Here is an 18377-nt window from a genome sequence, read left to right on the forward strand (position 1 = left end):
CTCCACATGTGTTTTAAACTCATCCGACTGATAATTGGATGCATCACGTCGCGCATGCCGGGATTTTACAACCTTCTTGATTAGTTGGTTATATCGAGACTTCGGTTACATAATAGAAGTTGCCAGTTAGCTGATAAATAAATAGTCAGATTAATCTCCAATGCATATCTTTCTGTGCTAAATAAAAAGTTTAACCTTTCCCAGTATAAATTTCACCTTAAAACGGGTGTTTGACATGATCGTTATTTTACTGCGATCTTTAAAAAGTAGAAATTAAAAATTTGGTATAGTCTCTGGTATTATAAAATAAAACTAACGTAATTTCACCGGGAATGGACAAAACTTTTGTATAATAAAGTTTCGCAGTTTTTTCATCAGCTATATTTACATCGATGAATTATTTTTTGATTGGTCACAACAATCAGTTATTTTTAGATTAGTCGCGGTTGATTGATTATATCAAAGAATACACATCACAGCCACCGGGCCGAGAAAAAGACGTGTTTTATGAAATATTTAAAAGATTTGATAGAAAAACTTTCAAAACATACGTAGATATTTACGGAAATATTGTTTTTAATAAACTTGTGTTGTTCTACTTTTATTTGAATGGGTCACATGAAGCTTAAGTGTAGCGGATTCATTTGCCGTTTTTTACACAAGTGGGGCTAAATTTCTTTCACTTCGGCAAGATAGGATTTTTACAATTATGAAGCGTTCTAAATAAATCGGACAGGGATGTATTTAAAAACAATAGTTACAAATTGTCATGAAATAAAATGTCAGCTTAGCTTCCAAACAATGTCATCCGTATGTCCGTTTGTCAGGTATTCTTTATTGACGACTTCTGTAATTAACGCAATAAACTTTGTTTTATTGTTTCCTGTAAAATCTCTGTGAAGCAATGATGACATTCAAAGTTTTATTTAACAACTTGCTGTTCCAAGATGCTGAAACCATTCTATCAGCAAACTGAGGACACTGTTAGTGAAAGAATGTAAAGACATGACATTTAGGCAGACAATGAACAAAGTTGCCAGTCTTGGAACTTTGTATCCTTGTCTGTCTAAGTATGCAGTATTGAGTCTTCCATTGCCAGTTTCAACAGCTGATTGTGAAAGGTGTTTTTCATGCTTAAACAGAGTTAAAACACCTTTGAGAAAAAGAATATGCCAAAAAAGTGCTGAATTGCTTAATGCATATATCAATTGAAGGACCAAAGGAGGAAGATTTTGATTTTGAAAAATGTGTGGTGACCTTTGGAAAGTTGAAACAGAGGAAGATATCAACAAAATAATGTGTAGGCCTACATGGCATTATTTTGTAAATAACTATTACAGACTGGATTATTTTTATTATTGTTTATTAAGTCTTCCTCTCATCTGTAATAAATACTTTAAAGTTCCATGACTTATATGAATTGCTGTACCTATAATAAAACAATTAGATTGGTATATGGCTTTAAACATATAAATTATGTAGTGTTACTAATTCTGGAAAAAGAAGCGTCGCGCGCCGCGTTGCAAATTCACCATGGACCCACCATGCATGAAAAATTTTCTAGGGAAGACACTGGGTATATGTTAAAGTAAATTGTTTGTAAATTGGATCTTGAAAATCAGTCTGAATTGTTTGATTGGTTTTTAACCCACAAGAGATTTACTGGAATAATTGATACCAAAGATTGATTAGGAAGTATGTAGATCAAGCAGATTTATAAACCTTGTTAACTCTAGGGGAATCTAAGGAGTAGTGTAAGACATGTAATATACTAAGCGCCTGTAATATACTAAGTGCCTGGGGTTACTGTTGGGAGGCAAAGAATAATATATATCTAATATGGAGGTCAAAACTTAGTCTTCTAGATTTATATAGATTTAGGTATATTGTTTAGTAAACATGTGGAGTAAAAAGAACGAATGGCAGTAGTGATGATGATGGATCAGTGTTTCAATGTCCAATGGCAAATATTACATGAATATCAGGACGGGATCATATTTATGTTATATGAATATGATCCCTGTTTTGACCTGTGTCTCCAACAGGTCATTCCGTCATTCCACCTGTTCGTCTGTCAGAAAGACCTTGGGTAGAAAACTTTTGTCAACTTTTTCTCAGCTCTTATTAAAGGGAATGATTTTATATTTGTTCTGCAGCTTGATAATGTCGAGTTGTAGAATGAAAGCAATTTTAAATCTTCAGTGTAGCTACTTCCTGTTTGTCGATAATTCTAAATTTCAATCTATTATACACACTTACTAAGGCCTATAGAAACAACTATTATAATAGACTAAAAGTATTATAGTTCATGCATCAACCTATGAAGAAGGAAAAAACACATTATTAATTAAAACATTTATTTGTGTTATAGCTTAATGAACATTTATTTATTGTTGAATCCTGTATATGACATTGATGTCTATAAATGTTTTTATTTAGTTTATCATATCATTAGGTTATTTCAATGTTTATCATAAACTCTACACATTCTTGATGATTTGTCTGACCATCAGAGGTTCCAGACTATTATCATAGGTGTATGGTGATCTAAAATGAATGACCATCTATGAAAGAGGTTCAAGACTATTATCATAGGTGTATGGTGATCTAAAATGAATGACCATCTATGAAAGAGGTTCCAGACTATTATCATAGGTGTATGGTGATCTAAAATGAATGACCATCTATGAAAGAGGTTCCAGACTATTATCATAGGTGTATGGTGATCTAAAATGAATGACCATCTATGAAAGAGGTTCCAGACTATTATCATAGGTGTATGGTGATCTAAAATGAATGACCATCTATGAAAGAGGTTCCAGACTATTATCATAGGTGTATGGTGATCTAAAATGAATGACCATCTATGAAAGAGGTTCCAGACTATTGTGATAGGTCTATGGTGATCTAAAATGAATGACCATCTATGAAAGAGGTTCCAGACTATTATGATAGGTCTATGGTGATCTAAAATGAATGACCATCTATGAAAGAGGTTCCAGACTATTATGATAGGTCTATGGTGATCTAAAATGAATGACCATCTTTGAAAGAGGTTCCAGACTATTATGATAGGTGTATGGTGATCTAAAATGAATGACCATCTATGAAAGAGGTTCTAGACTACTTGTATTATGATAGGTCTATGGTGATCTAAAATGAATGACCATCTATGAAAGAGGTTCCAGACTATTATGATAGGTCTATGGTGATCTAAAAGAAATACAAAGTAATGCAGTAATTAACAACAACAAAAATATTTAAAAAAAAACAACTTTCCAATGGGATATTAAAAATGACTTAAACATGTGATGACTAATTAAATAGATAAAACCTAACAAGTTCAATAATATTTAGTATTCGGATCAGAAAGAATCCTTATTTTACTATTACTCCATAGACTGAAATCTTACAAAGTTGGCAGGGTTTTATAGAGTTCAATAGAGGAATTTGTCCTTTCTGTATGGTAAGTTTTCTCAGTGGGAAGTCTCATAACATAATAAATTATTTTAAGTTTATGTCAACACTTTTTGTATGATATTTAAATCATGTTATATGAGAAATTGGAATTTGAATTGACATGTAAACATTTTATTTTTGTTCTAAATATTTCTTCCATCTAATCCAATTTCTGACATTATTCAATATTGAGCAGAAATGCTTTAGATATGCACACAACAAATACAATGAAAGGGAGGTAACCACAACAAAATCAACTATAAAACTGTTGAGAAGTTAATCAAGCATTAAAGTTATGCCAAAGCAAGGTTGAACCTAACAACAATTAAGTTTTTGACCTTGTTCATGATTATTATCAAGGTCTCATCTTCAATTGAATTACTCCTCAAGATAGATTTTTTTATGCACCTTGTAAAATATAAATTTGAATCTGCAGTACAAATACATACATACAGTATTTATTTATCATGTTTCTATATTTATTGTTGCATATGTAATGTCCAGTGACAAATATTTCATGCATATTTATGATGATTGTTAGATATACTGTTTGTTCAAAAATCAATGCAATAAGTTTATTAATATGAAATCTGTAGTAGAATGAACATTGTAAACTTTAAATTTTTAAGTAATATTATACTACAATATTTACACAGTGATTAATCTCAATAATAAATACAGGCATTTTTAATTTTGAATTATAGTAGTGAAAGCCAGCTATACAGAAGTGACTCTGAAATGATTAAATTTAATGCCCTTGTATCAATATTACATCTTGTAGAAGGGATATATATATATTCCGTTTTATGAATACAAATATTGTCGTAGAAGATAATATTTAAACATTACTTTTTTGGCGACCACAGCAATTATATTAATACTTTAAGAAACAATACTTGTCAGGGGTATAACTTATACAAGTAATTTTTTTTTTCAGATTCAAGTTTTCTGTTCCATGTTTTAATAATCACCCCTTACAATTCTCCAAAAATTTACTTCAAAGTTTAGGATCAAAACATGCCTCAAACATTTCCCCCCTCATTTGGATAATATTTTTTAATAAGAGTTCAAACCTTTATAGGAACTTTACAATGAACTCTGCATGCACAGATGTTATTTAAGTATGCAAATTTTCCTTGGAGGTCTGTAAATAGTCATAATAGTTTGAAAATAGCAGACAAATATTTTTGTCATTGTCTATGAAATTGTATTTTTAAGAATATTAGACAACTGAACTCTATTAGAGTATATTGTAGTAAAGAAAATTCAAGAAGAGAAGAACTTGTGACTTTCTTACTTATACAAGTTTTTTTTTAAAAATCTGTATGACTAAGAGAGATAACTCTACCTTCAAATTGATAACAGAAAATAAAGGAGACGCTCCACTAAATAGACTTCTAATCTAGCTTGAAATGTTAGCTATAACTCAACCTGTTGTACAGAAAGGAAATCAGACTTGTTCTAAAATTGTCATTGGCAGGAGCAATATTCGATAGAAAAAGCATAAATGAAAATACAATCAGAGATAAACTTACAATTCTGTTTTTGTGTTTATGTCAGCTTTTAAGTTACCACGAGTAATAGGTTAACTAAATTGGCCTATAAAATCATTGAAAGGTGTATACATGGGTCATTTGATCTTTGACCTCATCTTCAAGGTTTAAACATTTTTATGTTTATAGGTTATATTCTTAGTTACTGTGAGGGATATGCCAACTATATAGATGTATAGAATCATAATAAGGTGGACATTATATCAAATGAACAGCTTTGACCTTATTTTCATAAGAGATAAAGAAATGTGGTTTGATTGGCAATAAGACAACTGTCCAAGTGGGGGGGGGGCAATTTTCTGATTTGTAATTTAATTCCTTCTACAATATTCCATTTTATTCTTGCGACAACTTCAATATGGCATACAGTAGGACAGGTGAATCTTGCACTCCTGGCATAGCATTTGTTTATAAATTTGCAGTAAAGTTTTTCTATTTCCTGCATTGAACAGTGCTAGTTATTTTAAAAGCAGTTTTATAGAGAAATACATTCAGGGAATAAGAAGTGTTCATTTTGAAGTTTGTATGGAGTGCCCTGTTAAAGCAGGTTTTGATGTAGAAAATATTTCAATGTCTTACTGATATGTTACTAAAAGACTTTGTCACAAGTGACTTGTATTTTGTGTATCATCTATGGATACCTCACTTACTCCATACTAGCTTATTTTCATTGAACGATTATCAAACACTAATATGCTGATGCAAGCATATTGATATGCTATTACTTTGAGAGTTGGAGAAAATCTGTTCATTAACAGCCAGTCTTCTGATTAAAATTTTCTGACCTGCAAAGTAAGAAGAAAAATTATATTCTCATGTAGTGTTACATATCTTTGAAATTATATATATCTTCACATAAGTTTTGTGAAAAAAACCAACTTGCAATGTTTTATGTATGAATGGTTTGAAGTAAATTGCACATGTTCTTGGATATTTTAATCAAGAAAGAGTAAATATAACTTGTGCAGCTGACCTTTTTCTACTGTAATATTTTATCTTTGATATGTTGCAGTTATTTCCCTTTGTCTATAGACATTACCATGACAACACTTACGTCAGACTCTCAGTAAGATAGTGACATGGGCATTAATTGTAGCATAATAAATGTTTTAATCATTGGGTAATTAGACTTGCCAGAAATTTTACATTCCTTAGCGCCAAATTCTCCTAACCTGGTCAGACAAAGGTCACCAATACTTGAAAGGTGTAGAAAGTTTTGAAACTTTGATCAAAAGTTCCTATCAGGTTAACAGTGTTCAACATAGATTGTTGTTATCTAGTCAACTTCAATTTTAATTTTCCAATCATTTTAATGGTCAGATTAAGTTGTTCTTGAAGTGAATATATAATCTGAAAAATTGAATAGGAGTTGGGGGGGGGGGGGGGATACTTTGATTATCTAAGAAATTTAAACAGTGAATGAAGTAGTAATTATAATTTGAAGAAATCAGATTAAATGTTTAATATATGAAAAACAGCAATGTGTAAGTTTTATGTGAATAATGTAAATTCTTTCAAAAAGAAAAGCCAGTAAAACAGTTACAGTGTTGATATAATAAGCTATGCCAGCTATTACGTAGAGAGCTGACTGATGCTTGTAAATTTGTCAAAGAATCTACTGGTTCTATGTCATTCTCACTGATCATGTCATGTTCTCCTTACAATGGCTGCTGCTGCCATCTACAGAAAGTTTAAAAAACTTGGTTTAGTTCCGAAACACGGTAAAAAACATAATCATGGACATCCTAGAGTAAAACATCCGGATGATGATGATGAGGAGGATCAGGATACGTGAGTAATTTTACAGTATGACCTGATTTATATGAACTTCCGTGTTTAACAGGAATGTTGTTTATCATAGTTATTTATTTATCTTGTGTAGAATTTCTTCATTAATTTCTACAAACATGTTGTTTTATAATGAGGTAACAGAATGACATTGTAAATATCTCATTTTGATGATTTAATTATCTCATGCAGAACTTAGAATAGTTTCTTCTTCATGTGTTAGCTGTGAATATTTTAGGAATTATTGAAGAAGTTTATGTAGATCTGTATCAAAAAAGGGGGGTGGGTATAAGAGGTTTGAAGATTGAGAGGGGGTGTTTTTCAGGGATAATTGATACCTAGAAGATACATGTAGATTAATGAATGTTTAGATAAAGCATATAGAAAAAAAAATAAAACACTTTTTTCCAGAAGGTCTTTTATGCTAATTTACTCCTTTTGATTTGTTGTCAGCCTGTTTAAGTTTTTATACGCCTGTCAAAATTTTGACGGGACATATTATGGTATACAAATGTCGGGCGTCCATCTGTCTGTCTGTCCGTCTGTCCAGCGTCCACATGTCGCACTGTAACTGGAGAACTTGTGAACGACTTATCCAAATTTCATGAAACTTAACATAGTTGTTTCTTATGATGGTCAAACGATCTGTATACTTTTTGGTGAAAATAAGATTAAAACTTTTTGAGGTACGGGACTTTGTAACTAAAAAAGGGGGATGTTTTTTTCACATGTCGCGCCGTATCTCAAAAATGATTTATGATTATTGCTTAAAACTTTACACACTTCTTTGTTGTATTAATCTAAAGATCTGTATACTTTTTGGTGATGATTCAAAATTTTATTTTAGAGTTATTGAGTTTTTTTGGAATAAAAGGGGGGGTTTTCACATGTCGCGCCAGATCTCAAAAACGATTTATGATTATTGCTTAAAACTTTACACACTTCTTAATTATATTAATCTAAAGATCTGTATACCTTTTGGTGATGATTCAAAATTTTGTTTTAGAGTTATTGATTTTTTTATAAAAAAAGGGGGGTTTTCACATGTCATGCCATATCTCAAAAACGATTTATGATTATTGCATAAAACCTCACACAAAAGACGACAGGCGTATCATGCGCTTGTGGCGCAGCTGTTTATTAGTATTTGGTTTTGGTTAACTTTTTATGTAGCAATGCTAGTTATTTACTGTTGTTTCAAGAATCATGATTGAAGGTCCAAGTTAAATACATTTAATGATTATAAATTACAGGTATTTTTTTTTCTTTCGATTTATTTCTCAAGAACCTTTCATGACATACTAACAATATTTCAATGTGCTATTTTCCTTATTAAGTATCAGTACAATTTTTTTTTATAGCAAATAATTAGTAACGACCTATATTTCACACTTCAGATATTTTATTGAAGTCGGAAACCTAGGATAGTATGTTACTAAAATTCTGTACTTCAACCTTTGGTATTATTGAATCACAACGATCTACTTTGTATTATTATGTGACTTTTGTTCACTCTTGTCATTTAGGTCCACTTTTCAGAAAGGGTATAGATTTTCACCATTGACCTTAGGTTGATCAAACTGGATGCATCATGGGCTGGGGGTAAGACATATTCCTAAGTCCGTTCACTTAACCTTTACTTAAACATTTGACCTCTATTAAAGTAAATCCATGTCCATTTCATGCCAGGCTCATAACTTTTGTAGCGTAGAACTTAGGTTGACCAAACTTGGTATGCTGATGCATCATGAGATGGTAGTATCAATCTGACCTTGACTTTGACCTTTGACCCTATAGATAGAAAAACATTTCTGATTTGTGTTCTGTTCATAACTTTTGTACCCTAGTAGTTAGATCAACAAAACTTGGTCTGCAGAAGGATTATACTGACCTTGACTTTGTCCTATGACTCCTATGATAGTAAAACATTGTCTGATTTGTGTATGGTGCATAACTTTTGTACTGTAGCACTAAGATTGACAAAACTTTGTATGCAGAAGCACCATGGGATCAGGATGTGTCAAATACCAAAATCAGGTCACCTTGACCCTGGACCACTATGCTGAAAACCAAAAATCTAAAAATGTCATTTTCTCAATTCTGAAATTCACAGTAGGAACTAAAATGCATGGGGGTAGTAGTCTTGCTATGCGGACATCTCTAGTTGACTCTGCCATACCACAGTTAATTGGTTTTGATGGTTAAATAACTCAGGAAATTGTCAACAGTTTATTTTGTGCATTACTATAGGTTGCAATTCTGTAAATACTGACAATGCAATTTCCCATAGGAACTCCCTTTGCGGCTAAAATTGTGACACTTTTACTATGAAGTTTCGTGAAAAATAATATCCCGGAACGGAAAGTTTATATGCACTACTATTTTATTCAAAGGTCAAAATATAGGGCTGTGCGGCATATTTTCAACATTTATATGCCCTGAACTTCTAAGAGTTTAAACTTATACTAAAATTCTATACTACCCTTACCTCCATTTTTGGACCTCCTAAGAATTAAAATTTAGCTGCTACCATGTTTTTCAATACTGGTTACATTCCCAAGTGATGTCTCTATGAGATGAAACACAGAGATCATCAATGGGAACCAGTACGTTAACAAATTAACATACCTATGAATATTAAATATCTCCCCAAAAGAGGCGTGGTTTGAGAAACAGCTGTATTTACAAAGTGCAACCTATAAGCTTAACTGGCCTAAGTCCAATGTGAGCTTTTGCCATCTTTTGGCATTTTAGACCTTCGTCCGTTAGCTTTTTATATCTTCTCCTTGGAAACCACCAAACAGAATGAAACCAAACTTGGCAGAGTCTGATGTTTTTCCCAATGTCAAATCTGACTGTTTTGGGCTGATTTATCAATAAACATGGCTGCCATTCTAATTTCGGATTTGCTGAACTTATTATCTTGTAAATGGCTGAACCAATCAAAACCAAGCTTGACAGATGGTTCTTCACAAGTGCTGTGGTGTGTTATTTTGGTGCAGATCAGAAAATCAACATGACCTCCAGTTGGAGCACAAAGTTTACATTTAAACCCTAGGGGAAATTACATTTGTTTCTTTTCATTCCAAGAACAGATGCAGTCAGATGCAAACAAATCATGCAGAAATGTTCTTGAAAAGGTAATGACCATGTTTTATCAAGAACAGATTAGGTGAAATGAAAACAAATCGTGCAGAAATGTTCTTTAGAGGGTATAAAGTGTTGTTACTTTGGTCATGATGAAAACTGCAATGTGGCTTTAAGGGGTAAAAATGGGGTCCATAGATCTGGTAAGGGATATTCCTGTGAAGATCTGTAATAAATGATGTTTCGTTCAAAAATTTCATAAGGCCTCTAGCATAATTCAAAGTTTACATACACCTTTTCGCTATTTAGTCCAATCTGGAAAAAACAGTCACTTGTACAACTTCCTGTTTGGGTCAAGTCTTGCAAAAACAAAGGTTATCAGTAACAAGCTAAGGAAGGTAAAAGTTTAGAGAGCAAACATTTTGAAACTTTGATAGATTATGATCCACTTTTTAAAAAAACAAATTAAAGTAATAGAAATGCTTTGTTTGAAGTGTTTACGATGGTTTAAACATTTCTCTTTGAAAGTTTTATGCATAATACATTGTCTAAACAGGGCTCCAGATAGCTTCAACTGGATGACAAAGTTGTGTAATTTTAGAACTTATCCAGATTTTAATAAATAGCAGTAAGGTGTATTGAAACACTATAAAATTAGGATTTGAATTTTATTTAAGAACGGATGAAAGGAAAAAAGATAAGCCATGCAGAGATGTCCTTCAGAGGACTACTAACCATGTTTTACAAATTTTGCACTTTGGTTTTGATGAAAAGCCTTTATTTTGCGATTTTGTGATTTTGGCAAAATACATCTTAGTGAGACATTCAGGCCTAGGAGCCTTTATTTTTCTTTCTATCATCTCCATGTTGCATTTCTCAATGTTGTTAAAGAAAATAGGATTATGAGAGATGGTAGAATGAATTGATTCTTGATTAGTTTAATAGAGTTTTGACAGTTTTCAGATTGATTTGCACTATTTGTAACTTGATACTTTTTATTATTACTTTCCAGTGTAACAGAAAGATAGATGCCATTGAACGATTTTTGGCCATTTGATATATTTTCCTTTCTATCTGCACATTTTCTCTCTGGGATTGAACTGTAAATATGTGTGTTTATTTTTGGAATTGTGAGTGTTTTAGCAGATGATGGACAGATAGAATAATATACTACAACACTGAGGAAATGTTAAGCATTATCTTTATAGCTTTATCATTGTTTTCACATTAAGAAGGGGGATTGTCCATTGGGGGGCAGATATATAGCAAAGATGTGGAGACATTTGGAAAAGGATTTATAAAGGCTGAGCCTTTATTCAATCCCTTTGTTTAAATTAAATTGATTTGAACAATGAAATCTTTTAATTGATATAGCAAAGATGTTAAGATATTTTGTATTTTATCTTTGTTCTGACATTATGAAGGGGGTTTGTCTATTGGGGCTCAAATATATTTCAAAGATGATGAGATTTTGTCTATAGGTGGATACTGGTAGTTACCAGTATATAGTGAAGATAAGAGATTTTAGTATTTTTTACCAGTATATAGTGAATATAAAGAGATTTTAGTATTTTATCATTATTTGGACATTATAAGAAGGGGTTGTCTATTGGGGCTCAGATGTATAACAAAGATAAAGAGATTTTGTCTACAGGGGCCAGATAAATAGCAAAGATGAAAATATGTTGTCCAAAGGGGGACAGATGTATAGCAAAGATAGGCAGATTTTGTCCATCAGGGGACAGATATATAGCAAAGATGAGCATATTGTAACCAAACAGCTCCAGATATATAGCAAAGGCTGGCAGATTTTATCAAAAGGGGGCACAATACATGTCAAAGATGTGTAGATTTTGTCCAAAGAGGGACTGATATATAGCAGAGATGGGCAGATTGTGATCAAAGGGCGCCAGATATATAGCAAAGATTGGCAGATTTTGTCCAAAGGGGGCATGATATATATCAAAGATGTGTAGTTTTTGTCCAAAGGGGGACTGATATATATATATCAAAGATGGGCAGGTTTTGTCCAAAGGGGGACTGATATATATATATCAAAAATTTGTAAGGGTTCCACAGAACCCAGTGTCTCGCCTCCTTTTGCTGCTAGTCACAGGCTCAACAAAAATGGGGAAAAAATTATTAAAAATTTTCCTCTAGATAATTTCTTTTGATTGTTAGAAGCTTCTGTCCAAGTTTGGTAAAAATCCAGAATGGTTTATGAATCTAATAAATGTTTTAAAAACTTTAACTACAGACTGTATGTAAACAGGATTCTTTTTTTTACAAAATTTACTTCTGGATACTATCTTATGATCATAAACAAGCTTCTGTCCAAGTTTGGTAGAAATCCATGATATTTTAAGAAAGTTATTAAAATTTCAAAAACTTTAACCACAGAGTTAATAATTGTGGACGCTGCCGCCAACGGAATGTAGGATCGCTATGTCTCGCTTTTGAGACAAAAGTTGCAGGCTCGACAAAAATGGGCAGATACGTCCTCAGGGGACAGATATATATCAAAGATGGCATAATTTGTTAGATATTAGCAAAGATTGGAAGTTTTTCCAAATGGAGCTAAATGTATAGTAAAGATGGGAAGATTTTGTCCAGAGGTAGAGAGATATATAGCAAAGATGGGCAGATTGTGTCCAAAGGGGGGCAGCTATCTAGCTAATATGGCAGATTTTGTCCAAAGGGGACAGATATTTAGAAAAGATGGGCAGATTTTGTCCAAAGGGGGCACAATATATAGCAAAGATGTGGAGATTTTGCCCAAGGGGGACTGATGAATATATATCAAAGATGGACAGATTTTGTCAAAGGGGGACAGATATATATCAAAGATGTATAATTTGTCCACAGGGAGATAGATATATATAGCAAATATGGGAAATTTTTCCAGAGGGGCTAGAGTATATAGAGATGTAAAATAATTTTTTTTCTAATTTGAACATATTATATGAAGGACTTGTATGTGTGATGGGGACGCTGAAGTGTGATGGCCATGCTGAAGTGCATTGGTCTTTGCTAAAGTGTGATGGTCTTTTTACTGATGGTCTATATGACACGTTTATTGGCTATGTTTAAATTCTACAGATGTGCAATTTTTTTGAGAAGCATACATAAATTTGCATTCATTATTGTCCATAAAACATTTATGGTATTTTGGTATGGTTGTAAGGTTGAAATAAAAGAATCGTTCCTGCAATATGCCTGTTCACTATACAAATTAGGATTACTAGTATGTGATAATCGTATACTGTTTAAATATTATCGTAAGTTCCCTGTTAATATCATAGTTTCATGTACATCTCTTTAAAAGGTGTTTGTAACATTTTAGAAATACAGGAATATATTTCATATTATGTTTGTCCTTAGTAACAGTATCATGCTAAATGAGAGATCGTCCTATTCAATTTTACTGCATACATGTACTCTCGATGATTTATCATAAAACATGAAAGCTGCTTCTATCAAAAAATCGACTTCTTCATCGACATGGGAACATAAAAATCATTTAAGGTATATAATTTATGTAATCCATCGCACTTTAGCATCACCACCAACACACTCCAGCGTAGCTATCAACAAGATAGCATCACAATGCCACCATTGCACTTCAGCGTGATCAAAAACAAACTTCAGCGTCAAACCATCGCACTTCAGTGTGACCATCACGGTTCAGAGTCCTACATTTATAAAAAAAGATGAGGAGATATTTAGTATTTTATCATTAATCTGACATTAAAAAGAGGACTGATCTATATATAAGGGGAAATTTATAGCAAAGATGAGAAGATTTTGTCTGGGGGATAGTTATACTTCAACACTAAGGAGATATTTTGTATTTTATTATTGTTTTAACATTGAAAAGCGTTTGTTTATAGGGAAACAGATTTATAGCAAAGATGTGGAGATTTTTCTTTAGGGTGATAAGTAAGAGTGGAGTTTGGCTATGAGGGTGCATATATATTAAATTGCTGAGAAGATATGAAGTATTTCATCAATATTCTTTAACTAAGAAATGGGATTGTCTACAGGGTTACAACAGATGTGTTACAACATGATGATATTTAGTATTTTATTTTTATCTTTGTTTTAAATAGGAAAGGATTTGTTATGTTCTCTATTTTATTAAGCATGTATTATATAGTGCTAAGATGTCTGCTCTTCAATCCATCAATATTCTCACTACAGAACAAACTTGTATCTGCTTATCCTCCTAAACCCCTAATCTGAATTGAATGAAATGTTTCAGAATCTTAACCATATATTATATATTTATTTTATGAACTTTGCTCAAAGTTATTTATTAATAACCCCTTATTGTCCCCTGCGCAATGCGTTGCGGGGGACATAGAATTACCAGGCGTCCGGTCTTGTTAGCACTCTCACATGTACAATTCTTGCCAGATTTTTATGAAACTTGTATCATAGGTTCATATCAGCAATGTCTTGGACAAGTTCAAAAATCAGTGCCGATCAATTATTTTTAAAAGAGTTATGCCCCTTGGAAACATTAATTATATGGAAAATTGCATCGTTAGTGCTCTTATTTGTACAATTCTTGCCAGATTTTTATGAAACTTATATCATAGGTTTATATCAGCAATGTCTTGTACGAGTTCGAAAATCAGTTCTGATTATTTATTTTTAAAAGAGTTATGGCTCTTGGAAATATTAATTATATGTAAAATTGCCTTGTGAGCACTTTGATGTGTACATTTCTTGCCAGTTTTTTATAAATTTTATATTATAGGTTTATATCATCAACTTTGATGAGTTAGAAAATCAGTACTGATCAATTATTTTTAAAAGAGTTATGCCCTTGGAAATAGTGATTATATGGAAAATTGCATTGTTAGCGCTCTCATGTATACAATTCTTGGAAATATTATTTATAATGGAAATCACATTGCATTTGCTCTCAAGCCTTCATTTCTCTAAGGCATTTATAAAAAGTTTTAAAGAAAAAGAAAAAAATTTTTTTTTTTAGTAATTGCCCTTGTACCTTGGATACATAAAATATGTGCAATGCGAGGGACATTGGAACTCTGTTCTTTTATTTACATAGGGAAACATAATCCCCCCACAATAATTACATCATTGAGGTTGTAGTTACTATTTCATCATTGTTCTAACATTAGGAGGTGTCTTTGGGGAAACAGATATATATTACAACACTGAGGAGATTTTTAGCATTTTGAATCATTAAGCAAGGGGTTTATCTATGGGGGAACATATATATATACTACAACACTGAGAAGTTTTTCAGTATCATTTTATTACTCTAACATAGGAAAGGGCTTTGTCTGTAGGTGGAAGATATATAGCAAAAATAGAGAGATTTGCGCACCACTTGATATTATTTAGGGAAATTTAAAAAATAAAATGACAATAAATCTTAACAACTTACTTAATACCAGTATCAAGGAATTGTATTCAGTCTAGATTTATTGCTGCTACTGTTACAGAAATTTGAAAGCTGGAAGTCACAAAAACATTGATTCCCTTTTGATAGATAGAAACTGCTTTTCCAGCCATTCCACATTTTAATGTTACTGTCCTGTGATGAATCCAATTCAAAACTATATTTTTTACACCTTTTGAAATCTAAGATGTTTGACAATTCTGGTTGTTCTTTTGATATTATGAACATGTCCTGAACAAATACATCGCATCCTTTTAATTCTAAACAAATCTATGAAGACACCCCCCACCCTAAAAAATTCTGTGAAGTTTAACTTAAGCAATTCAAATTAGATTTGACAACAAAATGTGAACTAATATCTGACAAAACAAATTCAACCAGGGCGGGACGTTTGCGTTTTTTCATAGGACATTTGCGCTTCAATTTATAGGACATTTGCGCTTTTTATATAGGACATTTGCACTTTTACAATACTTTCTTCTTATGACTTCCCTCTTATCTTATCCATGCATAGGACCGGTAGGTTTGACCTTGCACATTAATATAGTTATATATAGCTAAAAGTAAACATTCTAAAGACATAAAGACACATATAGTCATCACAAGTCAGTTTTTGTTTGATATCTGAAGCTCAGAGAATGAACAAATTAAGCTCTTGTAATCTGGTATTTTGCCCATATTTTCAAATAAATATTCTAGTTTCTCTTTCTCAACTCTTATGTCCCTGTTCATCAATATAATGAATTTTAATGAAATCAACCGACTGTTGTTCAATGATAATGACATATACATTTTTTTCCTTTACTAGTCGATAACTTTAAACTCTATGTTTAGTCAATGCGAACTACTATGTCAATGTGAACTACTATGTCAATGTGAACTAACTAGCCACAGATATACGTTGAATTTATTTACGCGATGATTACAATTCATTAAAATTACAGGTAGATGACTATAGGTAAAAAGCGCAAATGTCAGGTCAATTAAATACAGGTGTATCAAAATTTAGAGCACAAATGTCCATAGTGTTTGGAGCGCAAATGTCCTATTGTGTTACAGGTAAAAAAGCGCAAAGGTTCTGTGCCCAATTCAACAAGCCCTTGACACATTTGAACTATCGTGATGTCATTATGACGTCATAGTTCTGCACTCTAATGAAAAAATGATAATTTTGAGTAATTTTTGCATTACTTGTAATGAAATTAGCCACATGCAAGGACCACCATATTTTTTTGTAAAGATGTGAATCCGACCCATACACAGCTTTTAATAACAATTTTATTTTGGTCCAAGGGTGTGGCCAATGTTTTTTTCAGAATGAAATTATCATTTAACAGCCTATCATGTGGCCATGAATGCTCCTTTGACAGGTAAAACTTGGTTAATGCACATTTGTGATTTGTTGCTTTGTTTTTTCTTACATGACATGTTTTTGAACTATATATAATTGTCATAATTATAATAAATATCTCATTTTTAAACAGCTTCTTGTGTGGGATATTCATTATACTTTTGTGTTAAACATTATGTGAATTATATTAAACATGTTAAATGAGATGTCAGCATGAAATAAAGGAGATTTAGGTGATTTTCAAAATCTGAGTTAATTGTTACAGCAGAAAGTGCAGTAAATAAATGGTTTTGTATTTATAATTATTTTTTTTAAACAAAAGCTTGCTCAACTGATTTATTCATGTAAATTTCATGGAAAAAAATGTGTTAATATAAATATTAGAGTTATTTCCCTTCTGCCATGTTAGAAATATAGAGTTTTTTGTGTGAGGTAATGCTTTTGTGAGGGAAAGAGAATTTTCTCTGCCATAAGTCCATATAAATTCACTTATAAACTTTTTAAAAGATTATCTGTGATCTTGTATATAATGTACATTAAAAAAAATTAACTATGCACAACAGTGATTTATCTTCTTTCTGACTTGAACGATGGTTTTATTTGACACCTGTCCATTATGCAAACACTCTTTTTAACCTTAACCAACTATTGCCATCTAAAACATTATATAAAATATACATGAAATAAGATGGGAATGTATAATTAGATAAAATTTCCTTTCAAGTTTGCTGTTTTCACTTGTGAAAAGGGACACTAGATGAATCCATTGTATTTGTTTTATAAATGAGATAAAAGATAGGATAGGTAAGAGTGTTAACTTTTTTACAAAGTTCTCAGTTTAATCAATAGTTTTGCAACAGCGCATTTCAAAGAAATTTGAGAAATGTAAAAGATAATGTGCTTTCTTTCTTTTATCAAGGCAATCTTTTTCTGAGAAGCACCAAAATGTATCTAACCTATGATAAGGCAAGGTAACACACTTGAAAAATTGCATTCCATGTAACCATGTTGTTATCATTTCAATTCAATGCCAGCAAAATGTAGAAAAATATAACAGATCTGTCTTATTTTTTGTTGAGCCTGTGTTGAGACATGCAGTGATCTTACATTTATGCATCCTCGGACGCATTAACATTGAGGTTCAGTCTGTGTTTAAAGTCAAGACATCAGCCTTAGTGTTTTGCGATGAACATTTACAGACAGCTGGGATTAAATTTTTTGACATGATAGATATGTAAACCTTCATGGATTGTAATGAAATTGGACAGAAGCTAATCTTCAAGATCAAGAAATAGCCTCTAAAGAAAATTTTGATTTAAAGAAATCTGCATTTTACTGATAAATTGACTTACTTTTTACAGTCAACATTTCACTTTTACACTGACAGCAGCAATCGCAGGCGAGACACATGATTCCACAGAACTCTTTACAATTTTTTTAATAATTTACAAGACCATTTGATTGTTTGTCTACCTTTCAGTATCTAGTTAGCCAATATGAAGATGATAATAATACTTTTATGATATCATTTATATGTTAGAAAGTATTTTTGCACTTCAAATCACAAATATATTTCGATTTTATGATATGTTACAGACAAAGACAAGGTTTAAAAAAAAAAGGTTTTTTGAAGTCTTAAAAATTATCAAAATGAAAGGTGATTTTTATGCCCCGTCTATGATAAAAGGGGGCAGTTTGCTTTCCA

At 31.9% G+C, this 18377-nt stretch overlaps 1 protein-coding gene and 1 long non-coding RNA gene across 7 annotated transcripts in view; both read left to right on the forward strand.

The window, feature by feature from the left end:
* The window catches only part of LOC127734768 (cAMP-specific 3',5'-cyclic phosphodiesterase 4C-like), a 280406-nt gene that overhangs the window by 131929 nt on the left and 130100 nt on the right, over positions 1 to 18377 (forward strand). Inside the window, exon 1 of one of the 6 annotated variants that reach the window (XM_052244795.1) lies at positions 6407 to 6803. The exons of the other annotated variants lie outside the window; for them this stretch is intronic. Coding sequence (XP_052100755.1) covers positions 6676 to 6803 — 128 coding nt within the window. The 5' untranslated portion in view covers positions 6407 to 6675. Of the gene's footprint in view, positions 1 to 6406; positions 6804 to 18377 lie in introns of those variants that run through there. 6 annotated transcript variants of the gene reach the window in all.
* LOC127735005 (uncharacterized) lies at positions 11776 to 14879 on the forward strand. The gene is made up of 2 exons (XR_007997918.1): positions 11776 to 11909; positions 12573 to 14879. It is a non-coding gene; the product is annotated as an uncharacterized LOC127735005 (long non-coding RNA).

The sequence above is a fragment of the Mytilus californianus genome, unplaced genomic scaffold (genome assembly GCF_021869535.1).
Source record: "Mytilus californianus isolate M0D057914Y unplaced genomic scaffold, xbMytCali1.0.p SCAF_1, whole genome shotgun sequence".
NCBI lineage: Eukaryota > Metazoa > Mollusca > Bivalvia > Mytilida > Mytilidae > Mytilus > Mytilus californianus.